Consider the following 23,604-nt stretch of genomic DNA (forward strand, 5'->3'; position numbering starts at 1 on the left):
AGGTCTCGGTCTCATCTCGGAATCGAAAGCATTTTACTCGGTCTTGTGTCGGTCTCGGACTGGGCGGACTCGGTATTTTATATCAAGACCGGTCGAGACCACCAGTGATGCACTCTGTGCCCCTGTCATTACTGTGATAAGAGAAAAAACTAAACTTAAGGAGTCAAAAGAAAGGCAACAAAGACAAAACCAAACCTTGTTTGTTGCTGTCAATAGTTTTCCAAAGCAAACTTAAATAAATAACTGTTTTATTTTGTTAACTCTCATAATGATTTTTCATTGATATATATGGTCTTGGTCTTGTCTCGGTCTTGCCCTGCCTTGGTCTTGGTCTTGACTCGGTCTCGATCCCTAAATGTCTTGGTCTTGTCTTGGTGTCGGTGCACTCTGGTCTCGGACAGGTCTTGGTCTTGGTTAATGTGGTCTTGACTACAACACTACCATATCATTTTGAAGATATTAAAGTTTTGCTAAATTAGATGCACGGCTGACTTGACGACACTCTGTAGCATGTAGCAAGGAAGCATAAGGCCTCTTTGCTTCCTTCTCGGTCGACTTTCAGCAAGTTCATTATGGCGCCTGTTAACATATAGGCATTGAAAGTCCACTTCAGAAACCATTGGGTGATGTCATTGAGAAAACGTCCATGTTTATACAATTTATGTTCCAACCCTTATAAAAAACTGTCTGACTCACTCTGACCAAATAACAAAATTAACATTGTCCTGGCAGACCTTGGAGGACAATCAAAGTTAGAAGTGATAAAGATGAAAAGGACTTTTTATCTGCAGTTTTACATTGCAGCCTCTTCATGCTGAAAAACCATGTCAAGTTTTATCAGATGTCTCATACTGAAACATTCAGTCTTGCTCACAAGGTTAGGCTGTGTCAGGAACATAACTCAGCTTTCTAAAATATCCGTCCTTCAAAATCAAACAGCGATGGCTTTCATCATCTAGACTTGAAAAAGGAAAAAATGAATCAGAGAAGATGAAGAGAACTTATCCGCCAGGAGTTCGAGATTTAAAGCAGTAACAAGGCTTTTTTTCTCCGTGGTTCTTTGGGGACGTTGATCAGGCAGTCGGTTGGCTTGTCCAGCATTAAGGACCAGAGTGAAATCTCTTTGAAATCTGTTACAGACTTTACTGACCCCCTGAGAATCCACATGAATGACTCTGGTGATCCCCTGACATTTAGCGTCATCAATAAGTTGACATTTAGAGTTTGTAATAATTATTCAACACCATTTCATTAGTTGTGTTGATATTTAGTGCAGACAAACAGTGGTGACCTCAGGGCTGAGTGACTTTCCATGTGCATTGATTATCAGGGTCAAAATTAATATTTGTCCAGTACAGCAAATGTCTTATCACAGGATAAATGCCTTTTTGAGACGATGAATCTTTGATCAAAAGAAACAAAAGGTATTTTCTTCTTTCTGTGATTCTCATCAGAGATCAGAAGTGTCATACCAACCTTTTATAGATGATATCTTGACAGCCAGAGAAGCTAATTTAAACCCAAAATTTCAGATCAAAGAGTATCCATTATTTAGAAACACATTGATGCTATTTTAAACGGTTTCCAGCAGAGCCGGGTGTCTCTTAGCTACAGATTAAATTCAGTTTGAGCTCGTCAATGAGAAGATGAGAAGATAAAGCCTCTCAGACTGCCAGGACTGTGATTCTGTATGCTTAAAATTAGGTTGTGCAAAAGCATTCTGTGATCTTAAAGCTCCTGTGAAGAGTTTTTACTGGTTATAAGACAGACTGGAATCAACAGTGATGCCTCTTTATGTATGCCGTCCTTTTTGGCATCACAGCTAGCTTACCTGACGTTACACAGCAGTAAGCTGTCAGCTAAGATTGATTGACACATGTACAGATGAATCAGTATTGAACGTTGATTGTGGTGCATGACAGTCTAACATGACTGGTTCTGCTGGAGGTTTCTGCCTGTTAAAGGAAGTTTGTCCTTGCCACTGTAACTTGCTAAATGCTGCAAAGTGCTCTGCTCATGGTGGATTAAGATGAGATCAGACTGAGTCCTGTCTGTAAGATGGGACTGGGTCTTATCCTGTCTTGATGTTGGGTCTTTAGAGTACGGTCTAGACCTGCTCTGTTTGTAAAGAGTCTTCACATAACGTTTGTTGTGATGTGGCGCTATATCAATAAAGATTGATTGATTGATTGATTGATTGATTGGTTTAAACAGTGACAGCCTTGGCAGCAACATGGATCAACATACAGACGAATCAATGTTGCAGCATTTTTGTATTGTTTTGATATTTCAATTGGTTAGAACCAGGATTGTCCAAAACCAGGACATGTAAGTGTTTCATAGAGCTTTGATGGGACACAAAGCTTGGGACAGTCCCGATCAAAACAGGATATCTTGACCCAGTCACCCTACAGTCAGCTCAAGGTATAGACTCACACTGCTAGCATGGCTGAAGCCTTGTTCAACATTATATTCTATTGTTGTCAATCAAAGTTGTTGATAGTTTGGTTGTATTTGTTTTACTTGCTAATTGGCAAATATTGAAATGCTAAGAAGAAATGGGTGACCATGGTTATTCTAAACATTAGCTAGGGATGCAAGATATTGGGTTTTTTGCCGATACCCGATATGCCGATATTTTACAACTCATTTAGCCGATTACCGATATTTTTTTTCTGCACACCTAATTGCAGAGATCATCAATTCTCTTCTGTATTGGAATTAGCGTACAGTATTATGGTGATACTCTTATCACATTTGTTATGTAATATTCATTTCTTGTGCAAAATAAGAAAAAGAAAAAATTCATACAAAAAGATACATCCTACTTAGAACTTTGATGATGATCTCCCTGAGACAATCACAACAATGCCACACAACCAGGGCAAATTGACCAATTTCACATTTGACATAGTAAGTAAACCTAACCTCTGTTCCCAGGGAACATGTGAAAAGTGCAACTGTACAGCAATTAAACCCAAGTTAAATAAAATGGTTTACTCTTTGACAATACATGTGCCTAAATTAGTCAGGTACATGTACCTTATGTCATGATCCTCATCATGGCAGCCCTCTCCTCTCCCTCTTTGTGTGTGTTTTGTGGATTTCCCTGTCTGTTGCTCCTCCTCCTGTGTCTCTTCCCCTTGTTTGTGTCTTGGTGGGTGAATGTGGGCGGGGTTTCCATTCTGCAGGCAGCACCAGGTGAAGCCACTCAATAATCAACCCTCTCCTATAAAGACTCCGGATTCTCTCCTACTCGTTGCCAGATCGTACTCATTTTTAAGTGGTATACTGAGTCCGTGGCTCCTCAAGCATGTTTTGTTTTGCTTGTCTTTGTGTGTGTCAAACTGACGTCCTTGTGTGTTTCATCTTGATTCAGAGTTTTGCCGTGCATGCTTCCTGCTCTCGTGCTGATCGCTTCCCTGTCTGCTGCTGAACCTGCCTGCCTTTGCCTGAGCTCCAGTTACCCTCTGTGGAAGGACACTGGAAAGAGGGACTACTGCTCCGCTCGTTACCCACGGCGCATTACCACGGAGTTCACTCTAAATAAACACTTGTATTTTCACAATCCAGCTTGCCTAGAGTTCTGCATTGGGTCCAGCCTAGGACAATCATAACACCTTACAGACTGCTGCTTAAATCATATTTAACTTATACATGGGCCCAACATGTTTGCAGCAGCCCATATTTTATCGGTGATTATATCGGCGTATATCGGCATGTTGTGTCGATGTCCATCAACGTGCTGGATAATATCGTGCATTCCTAACATTAGCATGTAAGAATAATAATAATAATACCATTTATTTTGGGGCGCCTTTTCAGATCACACCAAGGTCACCTTACAGATCCATAAAAGGCATACATCATTAAAACATCATAAAAACAACAAACAAACAAACAAAAAGTAGAATGTAGTGTTGTAGCATATGCGGAGACGGTCTCAGGACCGCAATTATTAAGGTCTCAGCCTTTGATCTTGGACTTCATATTTATAACAAAACTGGTCGAGACAGCCACTGATGCACTCTGTGTCCCTGTCATTACTGTGATAGGAGAGAACCCTCCCCCCTGTTACAGCCGTGACTTTCAAACATTGTTTGTTGTGCTTAATTGTATTTAAATCAAACGTAAATGAAATAAACAGAAGTCTTTTATTTAACTCTCATAATGATTTTTCATTGATATATGGTCTGTCTCGGTCTTGCCTTGCCTTGGTCTTGGTCTCTACTCCGTCTCGTTCCCTAAATGCCTTGGTCTTGTTTTGGTCTCGGTGCACTCTGGTCTCAGACATGTCTTGGTCTGGGTTACTGTGGCCTTGACTACAACACTATGCAATCCGGTGATGCACCGACTGCTGTTTGGTTGTTCTTCAAAGTTCTGAAGTGTATTGGGAGAGAGCTACAGTGATGTAGGTGAGTTGATGTAAAGTTCACCAAATTGAGAACAAAAGTGAAATTTGGCTCTTCATCACAGACGAGGAGGATGATTAATTAATTAATAACGGAGGCTTAGGTTACACGAGGATGCATTTTTCTTTTATGTCGAGCCAATTAGCAAACTCACCTCCCTAATAGGCTGCATCCCTGTTATATGCCTTTTCACAGTGAACCTTTAGCTTCAAAAAGATCCGGACTGTATTGTGAGTATTCATTTAATTTGGACTAATATCAAGAGCAAACATTCAGAAAGTGGTTTATCCACTCTCTGAAGAAAGGCTTTAGAGTGAGGATGTTTGTTTGTTGAACAAGGCCACAGAGGACTCCGGTGTCAGGGTCGGATCATTTCTGTTGGCGTCAGTGGGAAGTTTTAGTTTGCAGCATCTCTTGGGCAAACAACTTCCACCCACTCAGTCAGAAGCATGAGAGTCGCAGTTTTTCAGAGTTTTTCTCTCCTTCTGCTTTTCCTTTTTCCCTCTCCTGTAATCTCGTCTTCTTACTCCCTCTACCTCACACATGTTAATGGATTTGATTTTTCATGCAAGCTGCTGCTCTTATTGTACGGTGTGTTGAGTTATATCACTGCAGGAGTGTTCATGTATTATGCATGAGAAATGTGCATTCTATATGTAAGATGCTGAAAGAACTGTCTTTTGATGACATTTTCCCTCAAATTGAGATGTTTCTGTGACAGTTTTGTACAAAGATAATTAAATTGGGAGTGTTATACTATTTGAAAAGCCCTGCACTGATGTTTTTGTGATCTTTTAATAAAGATTAACAAAATCAAAGAGGGTTTTGATATATTTTGTTTCTAAATCTCTTCATTTAAGTCTCTGTGGTGTTTTTTTTAACACTATCACAAAATAAAAAGCTGATTTAATTATATTTTTTCACATTTTTCCTCATTATCCATAATCCAGTCTGTTCTGTGCACCTCCATCACTGTCTGGTTTGGATCTGCAACCAAACTAGACAAACACAGACTGCATCTGACTATAAGGACTGCAGAAAAAATCATCGGTGTCGACCTGCCCCCCATCCAGGACTTGTACCGGTCCCGGGCCAGGAAACGGGCAGGTAGCATCACCGCTGACCCCTCACACACTGGACACAAATTCTTTAAACTCCTCCCCTTCGGCAGGCGCTACAGATCACTGTGCGCCAAAACAACCCGCCATAAGAACAGTTTCTTCCCCCAGGCTGTCACTCTGATGAACACTAAACCATAACAGTGTCATACCTGTTGGACCAATACTCTCTGTAAATACACATGTAGATATACAATGGAAGAATTCTCCAAGCAGAATTCCATATTTCTATTTATTTTATTATTTAACTACTATTTTTTTAAATGTAAAACTACCTCTGCAACTCACCACTGCACTATTATCATATTATTTTAGCCTGTACATATTAGTCATGCCTACTTGTTGTTGTTTTGTATTTATAGCTGATGTTATTGTTATTATATTTGTATTTTTATTTGTATTTCTTATTCTTATGCCTTGTACAAAGAGAGCACAGTTTACCAAAGTCAAATTCCTTGTGTGTTCAAGCATACCTGGCCAATAAAGCTGATTCTGATTCTGATTAGTGTCTGTGATGAATTTTCAAACAGAATCAAAGACTGAAATGTGTTTTTTTAAGCCAAAACTAATTTCCACATTATTTTATTCACAAGACATTTGTGATATAACATTGATTGATCGTTCAAACACACAGAAAAAACACCCTGTACAAACACAAACACCCGTAAACTCTCACATTTTATCCTTAACCTTCCCTCGCCTTGTCTTTCTCCTCCTGTCTCATTTTTCTTTCTTTCACACACACACACACACACACACACAACCACAAACACACACACACAACCACAAACACACACACATATACACAAACTGCACACATCGATCCATCACTGCCTTGTTTGTTCACTCTGCTGCTGGAGCTTCACCTCTCGCGCTCTATAACTGACGCATGCCCACAGCCTCGCTCCTCCTCTTGCGCGCGGTCCCCATGGTAACGCGCGGAGGAGAGAGGCAGCTTAGCAACACCGAGACCGGAGGAGAGAGCATCTCTTGGTCCAGACAGCGCGGAGCCATCAATACTACACACACACACACAGAGAGAGAGAGAGAGAGGGCGACGAGAGGAAACCATCAGCAGCGCCTCAGGCAAACAGCTCCAGCAGGTAAGTGGGACATTATCACCACGACACACAGACCAGGTAGTCCATCTGAGCCCAGACTCGAGTAGATGTAGTCTTACTCAGACCAGGATGCTCTCTGTAGTCAGTCACAGCTTCTGAGGAGGAAACATTGTTCTGTTTTCAGTAAGGCTGTCTCTCTGATCCACTCCATCCATCCTCCTCAGTCGTAATGAAGTTCGTGGTGGTCCTCGTGGGAGCAGGAACCCTGGCCTTCCTCGGCGCCGTCATCTGTATCATCGCTAGTGTTTACCCCAGGAAACGCGCCGCGCCTCTCAGCGACAACGGAACCCTGACATCCGAGACCCTCCTCGATCCGCTGGAGCCCGGATCCGTGGCTCACGCGGGCCCCCTGGGCGCCCTGCACGGCTCCGAGTCCTTCGGAGGAGGGAACGGACTCGGTGGCATCGGACTGGAGGTTCCCACTTTGAACGAGCTCAACAACCTAGGGGAAGAAACAGGAGGAGGGTCCCCGAAACAGTTCAGCTTCAGCCGGTTGATCTGTACACCTGTACCTGTAGGAGAGTGCAACACGAAGGATCTGAGGCAGAGGAGAGAGCAGCAGCAGCAGCAGCAGGCGGACGACCCGTACGCAGGAGGGGATGAAGACTGGACTTATCTCCGGACCACCGCGGATGAGCTTCGGCAGACGGTCCTGCAGCAGAACGACCAAATCCTCATGGACCACAGGACCATCCGGGAGCTCACGGGGAAGCTGAGTGAGTGTGAGAGCGGCCTGGAGGACGAGAGGAACGTCCCGGAGAGGAGCATCGGGGTGTGGAGCGGTAACCGGCGCGTCATGGCCGGGGATGATGTGAGCTCCTCCACCGCGGCGCAGCTGCAGACGGCGCGGGCTGTGGAGGAGCTGGCACGGGCCATCATGGACCTGAAAGACCGCATTGAGAAACTCGAGGTGAGTGGAAATACACTGAGTGGGGCTGAAGGCTTGAAAAACTTTGGCAAAACCTGTTGTCCTCGCTGTTATCCTCCTGTTTCAATTTTGTTTGGCAGCAGGATATTTGGGCTGGAACCAAAAACCCTGAATTAGCAGGTGAATCAGTTAATCCATTGACAAAATTAGCCTGGTCCCTTTAAGAGCACATTCCCTCAGTGTGAGCTTTCTTATCCACGTTGAGAACTTTCAGACTTTTCCTGTAGAAGTCAAAAGTATTCCCAGAATCATTTAAATCCTTAGAATGAAAGGACATAGATGATAAAAGTGCCTCTAAGTCTGTAGAGATAAGCCAATGCTGTGATTTAAAGGCCTGCAGTGGTGTCAGTGTTCATCATCCTAGGTGCCCTAACCATGCTCATATCTCCCTCCCTCCCCCTCTTTATCTATCCCTCCCTCTTTTATCTTCACCTTACCTCTCTGCTGACAAGCAACTCGTGACACAGGCACTCCTCATGTCTTTCACACACATACACACACACACACCCCCTGCACCCAAGGGAAATCTTTCTACCTGCTGGTCCACCCCTCTACCTCTGCATAAGACAGCAGGATAGAGACATAAATAAAAGATGAAGCTGGCTGGACAGGAAGAGGGTGGGGTGTGGGTGGGGGGGAGTTAGGTTCTATGTTTATGTGTGCTGAGATTGAGACACAGGGACTGTTATAACCACACAGACTCTCTCTCTCACACACACACACACACACACACATAGTGCCGCATCACTGCCAGCTCTTTCCAAGCACACTCAGTTACAAGGTTGTCTCTGCCGGTGTGAATTTATACCCTGAAAGTCCAGATCCACCTCTGCCTCAGCAACTCTCTTGATATTATATATCGCCCTTGCAGCGTCTTATCCTCACTAAATGTGCAATCTCTCTTTTTACTGCCGCTTCACCAACACCTTATTTTTTTACAACTTCTGCTATGAATACTGATGCACCCGCTGCCGAGCTGCTAACATCATCAATACGGCACCTCCTGCTGAGATTCTGCTGTATCATTTTACTCGTTTTTCTTTCAGTTTTAAACCAACACGATGACTAACATAATAGTAAAATGTTTCTATCTGTGCTCAAGAGGACGGGAATGGGATTTAGTCACTGCCTTAATGTCAGGTTTGTCCTCAATGGAGTGCGAAAACAAGAATCTGCACAATTCACAAATAAACAGCAGGAGCACTTAAGTTAATCACATGAGACTTTCAATGAGAAGTGGATGTACCCACTTGGTTTTAATGGGAAGCCTTTGCAGATGTTACTTGAACCTGCATTCTCCCTAATGGCCAGTAGGGGGCGACTCCATTTGGAGGGTGGATTGTATCACAAGATAAGAAATTAGGCACACTTCTCAGTTAAATTTTTCCAACCTAAAAAACTTTTGAAGGAGTTTATGGAGACAATCACCAGCTATAAGTCTTCTGCAAAACAGCCATAAGTTCATTTTGGAGATGGTCCTTATAAATAGTTGCTTGGAGGAGTTCTCAATAACATCCAGTGCATGCAAGTTAATAAGAAGGCATATTGAAGTTCTCACTGGTTACTTTATTTAACCACGACCAGGTCAACTCACTGGACGATCATCAGACATGACAGGTATCATATGAAGTGTGCATCCTGCTTGCACAAACTAGAATAACATACACTCAGTACGGTGGCTCTTGGAGGACAAACAGAATGATCATTAAGCAAATGATCTATAGTCCTCTTATCAGTAAAATAGATGGTAAATCAGAGCATGCTTTTTTGGTCTGGCAACCTGTGATTGATAAGTTACAACCACATCTACCTTTCAACCAAGATGGAAAAAACAATCTGTATCCTGTCATCCAAATATGGTCAATTCTGGTTTCTGAAAACCAAGACAGCAGTGGCCAAAAAAAATCTGAGTTTAAGACTTTAAAAGGGGTTCACAGTTACCGTTATTATCTTGAATATATGTTGCACCAGTGTAACTAATTGTCTTCCTGCGTTAGATTACCTTTGGTTTCAGCAATGTGCAGTTTCTATGCAGATGTGGAGATCTTTAAAGTACCTGCTTTCCTGCTGGCTAACAGCACACCAGGTGAGCTCAGCCTATGGTAGCATTGGCAGTTGTTAAATGTGGACAGATCCCCTCCGCTGGTCACTTGTTGTCTTAATTGAGGAGTCTTTCCAATCAAATCAGCACTCCACAAGGTTTATTTACCTCATAGTAATGCAATGTTATCCCTAAATGGGTGATTATGTTGTAATGAGGGAGAGAAGCTGTTAAGAAGTTGCACTGTCAGCCTGATCTGCATTGTCTCCAGCATGCTTTGTGTAGTGAGGAGGCTGCTTGCTTCTCTCTGCATTTTGTACTGGTATGATGGTCGCACACCAGTTTTTAGAGTAGTGTGAAAGGTTGGTGTCACAGTGGCTGTTTCCTCTTTGTTTATATGCACCTATTAAAGCTAGGGTTGGTTGCCACGGAAAACTAGCATGAATTTAAATGCAGCAGGATTTGATTGGTTTCATAATTTGGCTCCTGATGGCAGGGATTGGTTGGTGTTTTCCCAGGTTTACTCCGGCTGTAGATAGCGGCTTTTTTTCACTCTTTTTTTAAGAACACATTATGTATTAATTGCCATCGGGACTTAAAGATCATTTTAACCAGTATAACAAAAAGTGTATCTAAATCTGACTACCAACCCCAGCTTTAAGACAGATTTCTCCAGGAGACAGTATGTACACCAGATGTTCACTTTCAATCATTTATCGACCCAGCTCCGCCCATCAATTGACAATCAGGACAATCACAGCCTTTCAAACAGACTATACCTCACCAAACTGATCAATATCATTGATAGTGGACTCACTCTTGGTGTGGGCAACATTGTGCTCAGGAGAGGGAAGCCTAATATGTGTGTGTAAATTGAAGTGGACAGTTTGCTTTTCATTTTATCTTTAAGGAGAGAAAGGTCGGCATCCTTAAGTCCACTACATTATTAAAATGTCAAGTGTTCAATCTTTAGAGCCTCATTGGAGTGGAGTCTTATAAGGGGTTCTCAAAGCGTATATTGACATTTACACAGCAAACAGTCCTTTTTGGTGCTAGTGCATACGGGAAATGCTGTCCCCTAAAGCAGTTCTCTAGATTTAACGCACACACAGCAGACAAGTTGTACAAATAATGCAATCACAGCTGGAGTGTGTTACTTTCAGCTGAATGCTAACTTCTACATGATGAAAATCTCAACCATTGGAGGCTAACAGAATGTACAGACAGGGTTATGGAACTGTCAGCAGTTTTGCATGTAACATAAACAGAATGTAATCCAAGGAGAGAAGGATATTTTGTACCAAAAGTTGAGATATCACCACGTCCGTATTTGAATCAATACTTCCAACCTCGTGGTCGGGCTACAGAAACATCAGAAGGTCTAATGCTCACGGGGGAAATGAGCATCTGTACAATATTTCATGACAATGCTTTAAAGTGCTTTTCAGAAAACTATTATCAAGCATTTCCACAACCACATTCTCTTCCCTGGCTGCCTCCATCATCGATCTTTGATAAGCAGATTACTTGTTTCTCTTCTCCGCAGCATCCCTGATACCATCTCTCTGTCAATCTCTCTTTGTGTGCTTTATCCTTGTTTATCCTTAGATCTAAAACATTTTCTCATCTTTGTTTCCTCTCCCTCTTTCACAGGCAGAGATTGGCCCTGCTGCCTTGAACCTCACAGATACACCTTCAGGTACTACAGGCAGCAGCAGCAGCAGTGGGAGCAGCGGCGGCAGCAGCAGCAGCCCGGTTGGAAACACAGTCAAAGCTCCAGCTCCACCCACCGGCAGTGCTTCCTCCCCACCTGTGGCGGCACCTCCAGGAGGCCGCCGTCCTGCCTCCCCCGCTTCTCCTGCTCCCAAGCCCCCATCTAAGGCCTCCCCCGGGCGTGGAAAGGGCACCTGGAGGGTGGAGGACCTGGAGGGGGAGCTGGAGCGGAAGATAAAGATGCTGGAGAAGGAGCGTCAAGCCATGAGGAAGGAGACGCAGGGCCAACACGAGAAGATCAACCAGGGCATCGACACCGTCAACCATCGCGTCACTGAGCTGGAACACAGTGAGTCTGCAGGGGAGGAGGAGGAGAAGGAGGAGGAGGAGGGTGGGAGAGACACTGTGTGGTGGGTAAATAAATAGAAAAAGGATGTATGGATGAATTGGTGCACACAGGGCGGTAAACAACTGCATCACAAAGCTGACGAACACGAGAGCCCAGCAAGAGAAAATGAAAGTTTAATGAGTGTCACGGGTGAACTGGGTCATCACAGCAGTGGAGAATAAGCTGTAGATTAAAATAAGATGATTAATGAGCGCTGAAGGTTGTAAAATGTCAAACAGGGCTTGAGGCAAAGAATAAATCAAACGACCAAAATGTTTTCTAAAATCATTTGCTCCTTTTCAGTGTAACCTTTTAATCTTTGTGCTCAGGAATTTAATTAAAGCTCCATATTTTAGATATATGACATTGATTTTGAAGTTTTATTGCCTACATGTGGGTGAAATTTCCTCAAGCAGTGGCAACAAAGGTATCATGACGTTTTCTAGGGAATGAGGCAGCGAGAAGAGACTTGAAAAAAGGTGAGAGGAGTTAAACAATAAAAGAAGAGAAGGAAGTCTAGATGAGAAATTGGGAATTCATGAGGCGCCAAGAGGAAGGTTAAAAAGGATAGAAGAAGCACTTTTCTATTCTCTTTTTAGTTGTGTCTTTCTCCCAACTTTTTCTGAGTGTCTCTACATCGTCTCTGTCTTTAAGAGCTGCAGCGTGGCCTTGAGTTAGAGAGGATGATCATTAACTGAGCGCTTGAGCAATCCCTACACTCTGTATATGCACAAACAGGGACAAATAAGAAGAAGAGAAGAAGAGAAGAGATGTTTTTTTTGTATACATTTGCTATGAATGCATCAGCCTCCTCTCTCTTTGTCCGCCTTTTCTGTCTCTCTATCTGACTTGTTCCTCTTTCATCTGTGTCTCCAAAAGCGCTGACAGAGCCGTCTTTCCCCGATGGCTTCGTCCTCTCTTTCCCCATGAGGACCAACTACATGTACGGTCTGGTGAGGAAAGAGATTACAGAGATGTACGCGTTCACTGCCTGCGTGTGGTTGAAGGCTAAAGAAGGGGGCATTGGCACCCCCTTTTCATACTCAGTGCCTGGGCAGCCTAACGAGCTGGTGCTGCTGCAGGGAGTCCACAACCCTGTGGAGCTGCTCATCAACGACAAGGTACATGACGATAACATGGTTTTTCACACATTGACTCTGGCAATTATAATGAGATGATTGAAAAAAAATACATTGTAGAAATGATTATTATTCTAAAATGATCTGCTTTTTCTCGTAAAAATAATGAACATTTTGTAGCTTGCAGGTCTCCTTGTAATTGATAAAACAAAATATTATGCAATAGAAATCATTAGCTTAATATGCTACAACAGAACACTGCAAGCTGTAATTGATTATAGTGAGTGACAGAATTGGGTTTTAATGAAAAAGCCAATTGTTGGTGCCATGTTACATAGATGAAAAAGACCTTTCTTTTTAAAATACCACAGCATCCAATTACTGTTTCAGTCAGAATAATGGGGATTAGAGATACAAAGAGGGTCTTGGTCAGTACTCTGGGTGCACTGCAGCCTTAGGTGTGCACAAGTATTGATCTTTACCAAAGCCTAACCATGCATTTCTTTTAGTTTAATCATGGCTGAAATACACACCTTTGCTGTATTTTCTTTGCATCAGACGTTTCTCTTGAGCAACACATTAATCTTTTAAAATGACCAAAGGACAGAAAGAGAAATCTGAAGGCATCAGTCGACCAGAGTATGAATAACAAAGTAAAAGGACAATATTCTTTTTCTTCCAGAATAAAGAAAACTTTGAATGTCTCTGAGTTTGACAGAAGTCTAAGTTCTTGTTTTGTTTACCACATTCATAGCATGTTTGCCAAAAGCAAACACATAGTATTGCAATGAGACAGGAGAGGCAACCCTTTTTTCAGCTGTGTTTCTTATAGTGCACTAATGCTTACCTTTTATAGTGCTTACACTTATAGCTCCCTCAACAGAAGGGAGTGGGGGAAGGGGGAGTGTGGTTTGAAGATTGGAAGCAGTGCTGAGTCCACCGGGTGCTGTTTTGCTAACATAACTCACCATCGCATCCACAGTCTGCCATGATTACTGCCCACACTTGTCCAATAGCCGATCATAAGGCAAGCTTTATGTGTCATAGATCAGTGGAGTTGAAATCACTCAGATGGAGAACAGCTGAAGCCACAATCACTGTTTCTCTGTGACCTGCAGGTGGCACAGCTGCCTCTGTCCCTGCCGCAGGACCAGTGGCAGCACATCTGTGTCAGCTGGACCCTGAGGGACGGGGTGTGGAAGGCCTACCAAGGGGGGAAGATGAAGGGGAGGGGAGAGGGACTGGCTGCCTGGCATCCCATCAAACCAGGAGGAGTCCTCATACTGGGACAGGAACAGGTAGGACATAAGGATGGATGAACAATTTCATGGATGGACGGCTGTATGGATGGACAAACTGAGCATCTACAAGTGAAAGTTTGGATGGATGGACGGATGGATGGATGGATGGATGGATGGATGGATGGATGAATGATTGGATGATTTACACATCAATGGGTGGATGGACAGGTAACTGGATGTTGGATGGATGGATGGATGGATGGATGGATGGATGGATGGATGGATGGATGGATGGATGCATGTTGGATCAATACATGTTGGATGGATGGATGGTCAAACAATTTAGGGATGGATGGATGGATGGATGGATGGATGGATGGATGGATGGATGGATGGATGGATGGATGGATGGATGGATGGATGGATGGTCAAACAATTTTGGTATGGATGGATGGATGGATGGATGGATGGATGGATGGATGGATGGATGGATGGATGGATGGATGGATGGATGGATGGATGGATGGATTTATGGATGGATGGATGGATGGATGGATGGATGGATGGATGGATGGATGGATGGATGGATGGATGGATGGATGGATGGATGGATGGATGGATGGATGGATGGATGGATGGATGGATGGATGGATTTATGGATGGATGGATGGATGGATGGATGGATGGATGGATGGATGGATGGATGGATGGATGGATGGATGGATGGATGGATGGATGGATGGATGGGACCAAAGAGGGATGTATGTAAGAAAAAGAGATGGATAGATACATGAATCGGAGGATAGATGTTGAAAGGACAGAAAGTTGGATGGATTGAAGGATGGATATGTGAGAAGGGATGATTGCTGGATAAAAGGATGATGGACAGATGGATGACCTCAGGATGACCTCAGGATGAATCGATTGATGTGTGTTCAAAATAGTAAAAAGGATGGTTAAATAGGAAGGATGAAGGGATGATAGGTAGAGAGCTATGCATACAGATGGATGCATACTGGGAGGATAGATAGAGAGATATGTAAATGTGAACAATGTGTAAATGGTTGGATGAATGAATGATGGATGGATGTAAGGATGAGGGTTGGATGTGTGGTCGGATGGATGGATAGATGAAATGAACAATGGTTAGATGGGAATGGGTGGATGTGTTGCCTTTGAATGCGTGATGATGGTGGATGGATAGATGATGGACGGATGGTCATATAGATGATGACTGATGTATAAATAACTAGGTGCATGTTTAATGGAATGGATGGTGGGATGATGGACAAACTGATCGATAAATGAAGGGATGATTCTTTGACAGACATGCAGATTAGAAGTGCTATTTTAAGGAAGGCATTACAAGCTTTTCACACATGAGCTAACAGCAAACCTAATATTGTTCATCCTCATGCTGAGCTGCCTCTGCCCTTCATTAGCAAGACACCCACATTATGTAACCATTATGAAATCTGACATTATCCCTCCTCCCTGGTGTCAAAAGAACAAACCAGAGCTCACTCTGCAGCCTGTCGTCCTTTCATAAAAGATGAAAAGCAGAGGGCAGGGAGTCCAATTCGACAAGATACAGCAGTGATGCAACAAGACTTGATTTAATGGATACTTTCACAAAGAGATGGAGAAACTACTTTCATAATCTCTGCTGAGGATGAATGATGGATTGCTGCCATGTGGACGTGTAAACCAGATTTTATGGGGAGAGACTCAGGACATCCCCGTCGCAAAGGCTTCTAAGAAATGAGATCAACATTTTTAATCTTTATACACAAGGAATCATGTAAACACAATATTCATATGTAGGGATAAAGCTTTTAGTCTTCTATTCTTATTCAAGCAGGAAGAATGTCCACTGTTGTATTTTCTGTCCAACATCTGCACGAGGAGAGTGTTGTTGAGATAAGACTACATTCATTTCAATATAACACAAGCATCAACCCAAAGTAGTCTTATATCAGAGCCTGTTGTGAAGTCTTAATCTATGAATACCCATAAATTGTCAGGCTTATTGTTGTGATTTGAAATAGAAAAGTGATACTTACAGAGAGAAACCTACTCAGCTGATATATAGCAGATGCACACACAAGGCAACTACAGGTAAAAAAACCTACAAATTCTTGAGTAGAAATGTTCCAAAGCGACCTATTTCCTTATAATTTAAACAGAAATTTAAATTGGGATTAACCGATGGGTCTAAAGGGAACAAAATACTCAGAAAACAGTAAAAAGTGAGCAAAATTTGTTTAACATGGCTGAACACAGGATCACAGAATCTGCTGGTAAACAATGTGAAATAAGTCTGGCCAACGTTAATGTGGCTAACAATTGCAAAGCTAGCACCCAAAGCCTTCGGTCCTCTGATATTACTTTTATACAACTTCATCCTGATTTTCTAGATCAAAATACTGAAAAACCATGCTGCGTTAGAAGATGCCATCTGACATTTGTGTTTGTTTACATCCAGCTAGTAGAGCATTAAAGCATTATGGAAGTGGCTATTAACTGGATAGTGGTTGGTGGCTGTGCTACATCTTCAACACAACATTTGACCATCACTTTTAGCCTGCAATAATAAAGATATTAATACTTTGCTTGACCAACGAGTAATTCTGGTGCTAGTTGTGCAGTGGATGACGTTTCATCTTTAAATTAATTAAATTGGCACATCCCTTTTCTTGATATATCCTGGTTGCTGCGTCTGAAATGGAAAGCAGAGGGTAGTTTCTGACCCCCAATGTACCAAATTTGGTGGAAGCAATTGCAATTATGCCTTTGGGATATATAATACATGTCAAAAGTTTGGACACACCTTCTCATTCAAGGGTTTGTATTTATTGTAATTATTTGAAACACTGTAGATTAATACCGAAGACATCAAAACTATGAAAGAACATATATGGAATTATTTAATTAACAAAAAAGTGTTAAACAAAGCTGAATGTGTTTTATATTTTAGATTCTGTAAAGTAGCCCCCTTTTTCCTTCATGACAGCTTTGCACACTCTTGGTATTCTCTCAGTCTGCTTCATGAAGTGGTCTCCTGGACTGGTTTCTAAATAACATGAGCCTTGTCAAGAGTTCATTTGAAGAATGACTTGCCTTCTTAATGTGTTTGAGACCATCAGTTGTGTTGTTCAGAGGTAGGGTTAGTACACAATGGATAGCCTTATTTGACGACTGTTGTAATCCAGATTATGGCAAAACCAGATTATTTCATAGTGTTAATGTCTTCAGTATTAATCTACAATGTTGAAAATAATTAAAATAAATAAAAACATTGAATAAGAAGGTGTGTCCAAACTTTTGACTGGTAGTGTATGTTATACTGACTGTGGTTATCTCAGCCAAGTTAACAAAAGCAGCAAAAGAGCAACAGGAAGCTACTTAACTAAAATAAATATATACACCTCCATTGCATTTAATACTTTGCAAAGATAAGAAAATTACGCTACATGCATGCAACACAAGCTTAGGCATAACCTTTGTCTTCCAAACCTGTATTTTGCCCTTTTTCTTGAGACATTGGGAAGTAGACGGTATGATTTTGTCTCTAATAAGCAGTTGTTCCTGGACACTTGTAAAGGGCACATTGATTTGAGATAACAGTTGAACATAATCCTAACACAGCTTGGTCTCCTGGTATTTAAGTTAGCATTCTGACATTCAACCCATATGCTTTTTCCAACTCCTCTGACCAAGGATACATTGGGCGGGCACTTTGATGCCTCTCAGGCCCTGGTCGGGGAGCTTTCCCAGTTCAACCTGTGGGATCGGGTGCTGAAGCCGGCAGAGGTGGCCGCCCTGTCTGAATGCAGCTCCTCAGCGCTGGGAAACATCGCCCCCTGGACTGACCTTGATGTAGACGTCTACGGCGGTGCCACGAAGGAGTCCTTGGACCCGTGCCATGCTGCTCAGAGATCCAACCCCTCCAGCTCCAAACAGTGAAGGGTTTACTGAGGGAGGTCAGCTAACAATGGTTGTGTTTCATAGATCAGTTTAGGAGACATTTAGAAGATGTATAATGACGTATCACATTGGGGTTTACAGTACATTTGCTGGGGATGGGAAGCTTGCTGGTGGACAGAATTGTGTCACAGAGCTAATAAGCTGTAAGGAAAGTTCTATCTGTTTTGTTTGTTAGTGTTGGTGTCCACACTGTAGGTTAAGCCACAGAATCACCTTAGTTAAGGCTGCATGGGTGGATCAACTTGTGTCATGCACTGGACTTAATGGAAGACTATGAAGGTAGATCAACTGATTAGGTATCACACTGGATTAGGTAATGATCTGTGGTTCAAGTCAACCAAAAATGGGAATCAGGCAGTGAGCTTTGAGGGATTTGAGACATTTGTGAACTGAACCTTTAAAGAACCCGAATCTAAGGGTTTCTCAACAGAGTGACACAGCGTACGTGTGTCCAGCGGGTCGGGTTTAACTCTAAAACTGAGATGTGATCATGGTTGTATTGATTTCAACACTTAATGGGTAACAAAAAAGTTTTGTTGTAACTGTAAATGATCCTGTTGAGAAATGTCTGTGTACTTTTGATTTTTTTTTTTTTACATTGCTTACCATGATGTGGTAAACCAGTGGTCTTATAAATGTATATTGTGTATCGTATCTTTACTAATGTTGCTCTGTGCCAGTCTGCTCCACATGCTGTAGCCTCAAACACTCACAGTCATACAAAGCTGAGTTGTGCAGCATATTTGTTTGCAACTTAGACTAAGGAGTGCTCCCAACCGACTTCTGGAATAAACACTTGATGTACATCCAAGCACCATTCAAACACTTAAACTGTGACAAACCTGAGAGAGTTTTAAAACTTGTGTTTTCTGCTGGAGTATGAACCAGATGGAGTGTAAATGTATTTGCATGAGCAAAGTCACCCTGTCAAAGAAACAAGCTTTAAATGTATAAACTACAGGGTTTGTGTCCCCAAACTATCTCACACCCTGAAGCACAGACGTCTCTGTGGTGAATCAGAGCCTCACAGAATACTCGACAGGGGGGAGGTTGTTGGAATGTGTTGATTCTTACACTGAACATTGGACTTGCTATTGTGAAGAGGTACAAAAATATAGTTTTACAGTCGTTCTCCCTGCTAACAAAAGAACAAATATAAAATGCACATGAATAAATAAAAGGGTAAAACTTAAGGTGCGTTTGCAGTGCAGTGTTACCTTCCCCCAGCTCGGATGCTGATTTTATTTGGTTCTGTTTGTGTTAACGCAAAGTGGGATTGAAGATGTTATACAAGGAAAAAACGGAACAAATGTCTTTACAGAAGTGTAATATTGTGCTCTCAATTTATGTCAGAGGCAGAAAAATGTAGTTAAGGTAGCATAAAGTAAGGATTATTGCCAATCACCTTGAATTATAGACTTCTCCGGCAAGAGGAATTTAAAGTAGCCTCACAAGGGGCTTTTTCAAAAGACATTACAGAGTAAGACATTTTGCAAGTACAAGGTATCTAGAGCACAAAAGTAATGCACAGAATAAGAATGCAATAAAAAAGTTTTCTCTACGTCTGATGAAAGGCAAGGTACAGATGGTGAAATCAAAAGTTGCATTTCCACCTGAAGTATTTCTCAATTTTAGACGCAGGAACTTCTTTTAGACAAAAAAAAAGGCTCATATTGCCTTAAAGCTGCTGTTGGTAGTCACAGAGTAAACATCTGTTCAGAGAGAGAGAGACCTCGAATGTCAACACGATCCCTCCCAACCAGATTTCCTCTTAGCCCCCCAACACAGATCGGCATATGCAGTCATGATAGTGCCGGACTCATAGGGGCCGCCCCTTAACCAATCAGGACAGAGGATTGGAGATTAGCTATGATTGGTCCGTCATAACTGGAACAAGGGGAATAATAACATTGCTTGATACAAAGGCATTGGAAAACACCGAGATTTCGCAATAGTCTCAATTTGCTCCACTTACTGATGAGCACCGATGATCATTCTGACCTTTTCTCCAAACCCAGCAGAAAATAAGTAACGTTTTTCACACCATTCCTACCAACAGCAGCTTTAAAATGCTGCTATGTCACTGAGCTCAATACCTGCTTAGACCGGGCAAAGTAGCTAATGTGTAAACAGCACTGTCCATTCTAACCTGTCACTTGTGCTCTAGACTCATGACTCCCCTAGGCCTAAATGTAGTCTAGCACTAGAACCCTAGTTCCTGTGCTGGAAACACATTGAGGTTGCTTTCACACCTAGCTTGTTTTGCTCTGATTTGGAGGATAGCATGATTTGTTGTAGTATTTTTTCACTTGGGTCATTTGGTGTTCACTCTGCAATATTGTTGAGCGGGCCAAAGCACACTCCATTGCAGGACTGTCTTAGGTAAACTAATGTGATGCGTAGTGGTCACAATGGATGCTAACTAATGTAAGCCAGTTCACAGGACAACAATATGAGTCAAGGGTTGGCTTGTAGCAGCGAGGAGGTCAAATACTTCATCAACATTTGAGCTGATGGGCATATTTGTGAAATGTTGGACACCACCAAGACGAGCCCTGTCCTATGTTTCCACTAGTGCTGGGCGATACTACACTTTTATGATTCAATATGATACTGATTACTTTTTTGGCAATTTATTTAATACCCGATGCTGATACTTCAGTGATTTATTTTTTTTAATAAAATGCAAGCCCTGAAAGACAAGTCCCATGACAAATACTGTTAATTTAAAAAGTTTAATAAGCAAATCCTTTGCTGGCCTTTTTTAAACAATGAAATAAATTTAGAAAAACACATAAATAATACATAATCAACATCCTCTATTTAAATTCTCTGAGTGGAAAGCTGAAAACAGCCTCTTCACCATGACTACTGTTAAAATGACACTGGGATCATGATTTCTCTGAATTTGTCGGGTCAAAACTTTGGAGTAAGTTACCCTGAAAGAATCAGAGGTGACATGCTTTTATTTCCCATGTATTAATTAGTATCAATATTTTATTAAAGTAATCAATACTCAAATGAGTAGCGTGTAAATCTCAATATATCGATACCACAGAATCGATGCGCCCACCACTAGTTGCCACCTGTAGCTCTTCTACTGATGTTTAACTGGATGGAGGCTGTGAGTAACTTTAGCCTATCACTTTTTTTTAAATGCTACTCCAACTCCTCCAAATGACCCAGGTGTGAAAGCACCCCAAGTTTCCCAAAGGGTTCCAGGTCCTGGAGTAAAGGTCCTAAAGTGGAAACTAACACAAAGGGAATGATCAAAGAAACTGCATGGTTCGAGCAGAATGGGGCACCTACTGTAAGGGGTGAGGGTTCGGTTCCCACCACACTAAACACGTGTCCAGTCAACACTGTGCAGTAAAGTCAAATACAGTCTGTGTATTCTGTCCACATGTTACCTCAAGAAATCAACCCCCCACATGCAATTTGACACCCATTTGTAAAGTGCCTGCCTGGGCTCCAACGCCCACCGATGATAGTGAGATGTTTTTATGTTTCTTTCTGTGTTGTCTCTTTCTTCTCCTTCTTTCTGTCTCACTCTCTCTCTCTCTCTCTTTCTGTCTCTCTTGCTCTTGGTTGTTGAAGGCTGTGAAAGTGTTGCGCTTGTCCTTATTTGCATCTTCATGGAACTTCTATGATATTGTGAAATAGATGGATTGAAAAAAATAAAAAATAAAATGGTTATGACAACAGAACCGGAGCGTGTGCGTATGTTTGCTGACGTGGGTTTTGAATGTGAGCTCCTTTTACACCGTTAGCTGGGTAACTGAGTGGACACTGTAAGCCCACTCACACAAACACAAACAGGTAAATTGAGTAATCTCATTTCATCGTAGTCTGACTAGATTAGCTGCGTCGTTGCTGTCAGAAGAGTTTGCCTCAGGCCCCTGTGTGTGTGTGTGTGTGTGTGTGTGTGTGTGTGTGTGTGTGTGTGTGTGTGTGTGTGTGTGTGTGTGTGTGTGTGTGTGTGTCTGTGTTCATAGAGGCGAGTATTCAGCAGAGACGCACAGAGAGTCTGATCTTGGATGTAGACATAATAGATTGCTCATACTTCTAAGGAAGACCAGGTTGATTCGTGACTGCTGGTCTGCCCACACACACGTTTCTTGGCGTGCAGCTCAAATGAACTGTGATCTGATGTGTAACCTCCCACAGATAACGCCTCAGATGATTGTTTCTCTGACTCTCTGCTTGATTTCCTGTCTTTCACTCAGGACACCTACACACAGTTTTATGATAAAAGACGTGTGATCAAAGTTTCAGTATTTGTATCTGGAGATACAGTATGTGTTAAAACCACACCACTGTACTGCTGTGGCCAATAAGCAACACTAAACCCAGGACTTTTGAGCAGTTCCTTCACTTTATTATTATTCTCTTAACCTGCAGTCTGATTCAAACAGAACGTCCAGGAACTTTTTGTCACAATATATACTTTAAAAAGATATTTAAGGCCCTGAAGACAAAACTTTTCCTTTTTGACCCTCCTGTTATGTTGGGGAACACATTGAACCTTTTTAAAGTAAAGTATTTTTCCGGTTTGAAACTTCTTCTGCTTGGCTTAATCGGTGAAATGAACATATCAAATGAAAATGGTTGATTTCACATATTTGCAACCCCCTTTGCATGTTTATAGATATAGATACTGTTTGTGGGTCAATTTGACCCGGCAGTCAAGGTGGAGGCTAAAAGGGGTCAGAAGTGTCAAATACTAATTGTTTCTTTGCAACTGTGTGAATTATTTCACCCCAATCCCACACACACGCACACACACACCCTTTTATTTTAGTATTTCTGATTCTGATTCTGGTTCTGATTTTAACATGAATTTCATTAAAAACATGTGAGATATCCTCATTAAATCATGATCTGTGAGGATTAAAGAACACTATTGCACTGAAAATTGATTTAAATGGTTAGTAATGGAGTTAATAATGAGATTTTAAAAAATGTTATTTGGGATTTTTTTGGGTTCTGACACTTTTTGATAATAAAATATGCCCACGGGTCAAATTGACCCAGGAACATTATTGCTGTTCCCGAGAAACGAACATAACAGGAGGGTTAAGCTTCAAGCTGTAGAATAGTCCACAACACAAACTCTCATTTTGATCACTAAGTTTTTTGTGTTTTTTTTTTTTGAATAAGCAGAAAAAAAGTTCAGATCCAAAAATTTGGTTAACTGAAATGTGGTTATCATGAAAACGAAATAATTTTTTTTACACCACTTAAAGCTGCTGTTGGTAGTCCTGGAATAAACATCAGTTCAAGGAGAGATTTTGCATGTCAACACTACCCCTCCACACCAGATTTCCCTCTCACTACACCCGTCTCCCACCTTCTCTGCTCTAGTAAGCCCCGCCCACAAACAGATCGTAGTGCACGCTCAATCAGGACAATGTAGGAGGACCAATCAGGAGAGTGGCTCTGGTTGGTCAGAGCTGACGGGAGTGATTGGGATTTATAGATTGCTGGATACAGAGGCGGAGGAAAATGCTGAGATCTCAAAAATACCTCATTTATTGATGGCTGTTGATGAGTGTTGTTAATTTTTTGACAAACAA

The 23,604-nt window shown here is 41.9% G+C and overlaps 1 protein-coding gene across 2 annotated transcripts; it reads left to right on the plus strand.

Annotated features, from left to right (window-relative positions):
• The first annotated feature begins 6,359 nt into the window (after window positions 1–6,359).
• Window positions 6,360–21,730, plus strand: nptxrb (neuronal pentraxin receptor b). Of its 2 annotated transcripts, none has more exons than XM_034687623.1 (6): window positions 6,360–6,633; window positions 6,816–7,561; window positions 11,274–11,682; window positions 12,601–12,842; window positions 13,919–14,098; window positions 17,762–21,730. In XM_034687623.1, the coding sequence occupies exons 1-6, from the start codon at window positions 6,420–6,422 to the stop codon at window positions 18,005–18,007; spliced, it is 2,037 nt and encodes a 678-aa protein (XP_034543514.1). In that variant the 5' UTR covers window positions 6,360–6,419; the 3' UTR covers window positions 18,008–21,730. The 2 variants fall into 2 exon arrangements, with proteins under 2 accessions (XP_034543514.1, XP_034543515.1); XM_034687624.1 differs by having other exon boundaries at window positions 6,441–6,633; window positions 6,776–7,561.
• Window positions 21,731–23,604: the final 1,874 nt, after the last annotated feature.

The sequence above is a fragment of the Notolabrus celidotus genome, chromosome 7 (genome assembly GCF_009762535.1).
Source record: "Notolabrus celidotus isolate fNotCel1 chromosome 7, fNotCel1.pri, whole genome shotgun sequence".
NCBI classification, from domain to species: domain Eukaryota; kingdom Metazoa; phylum Chordata; class Actinopteri; order Labriformes; family Labridae; genus Notolabrus; species Notolabrus celidotus.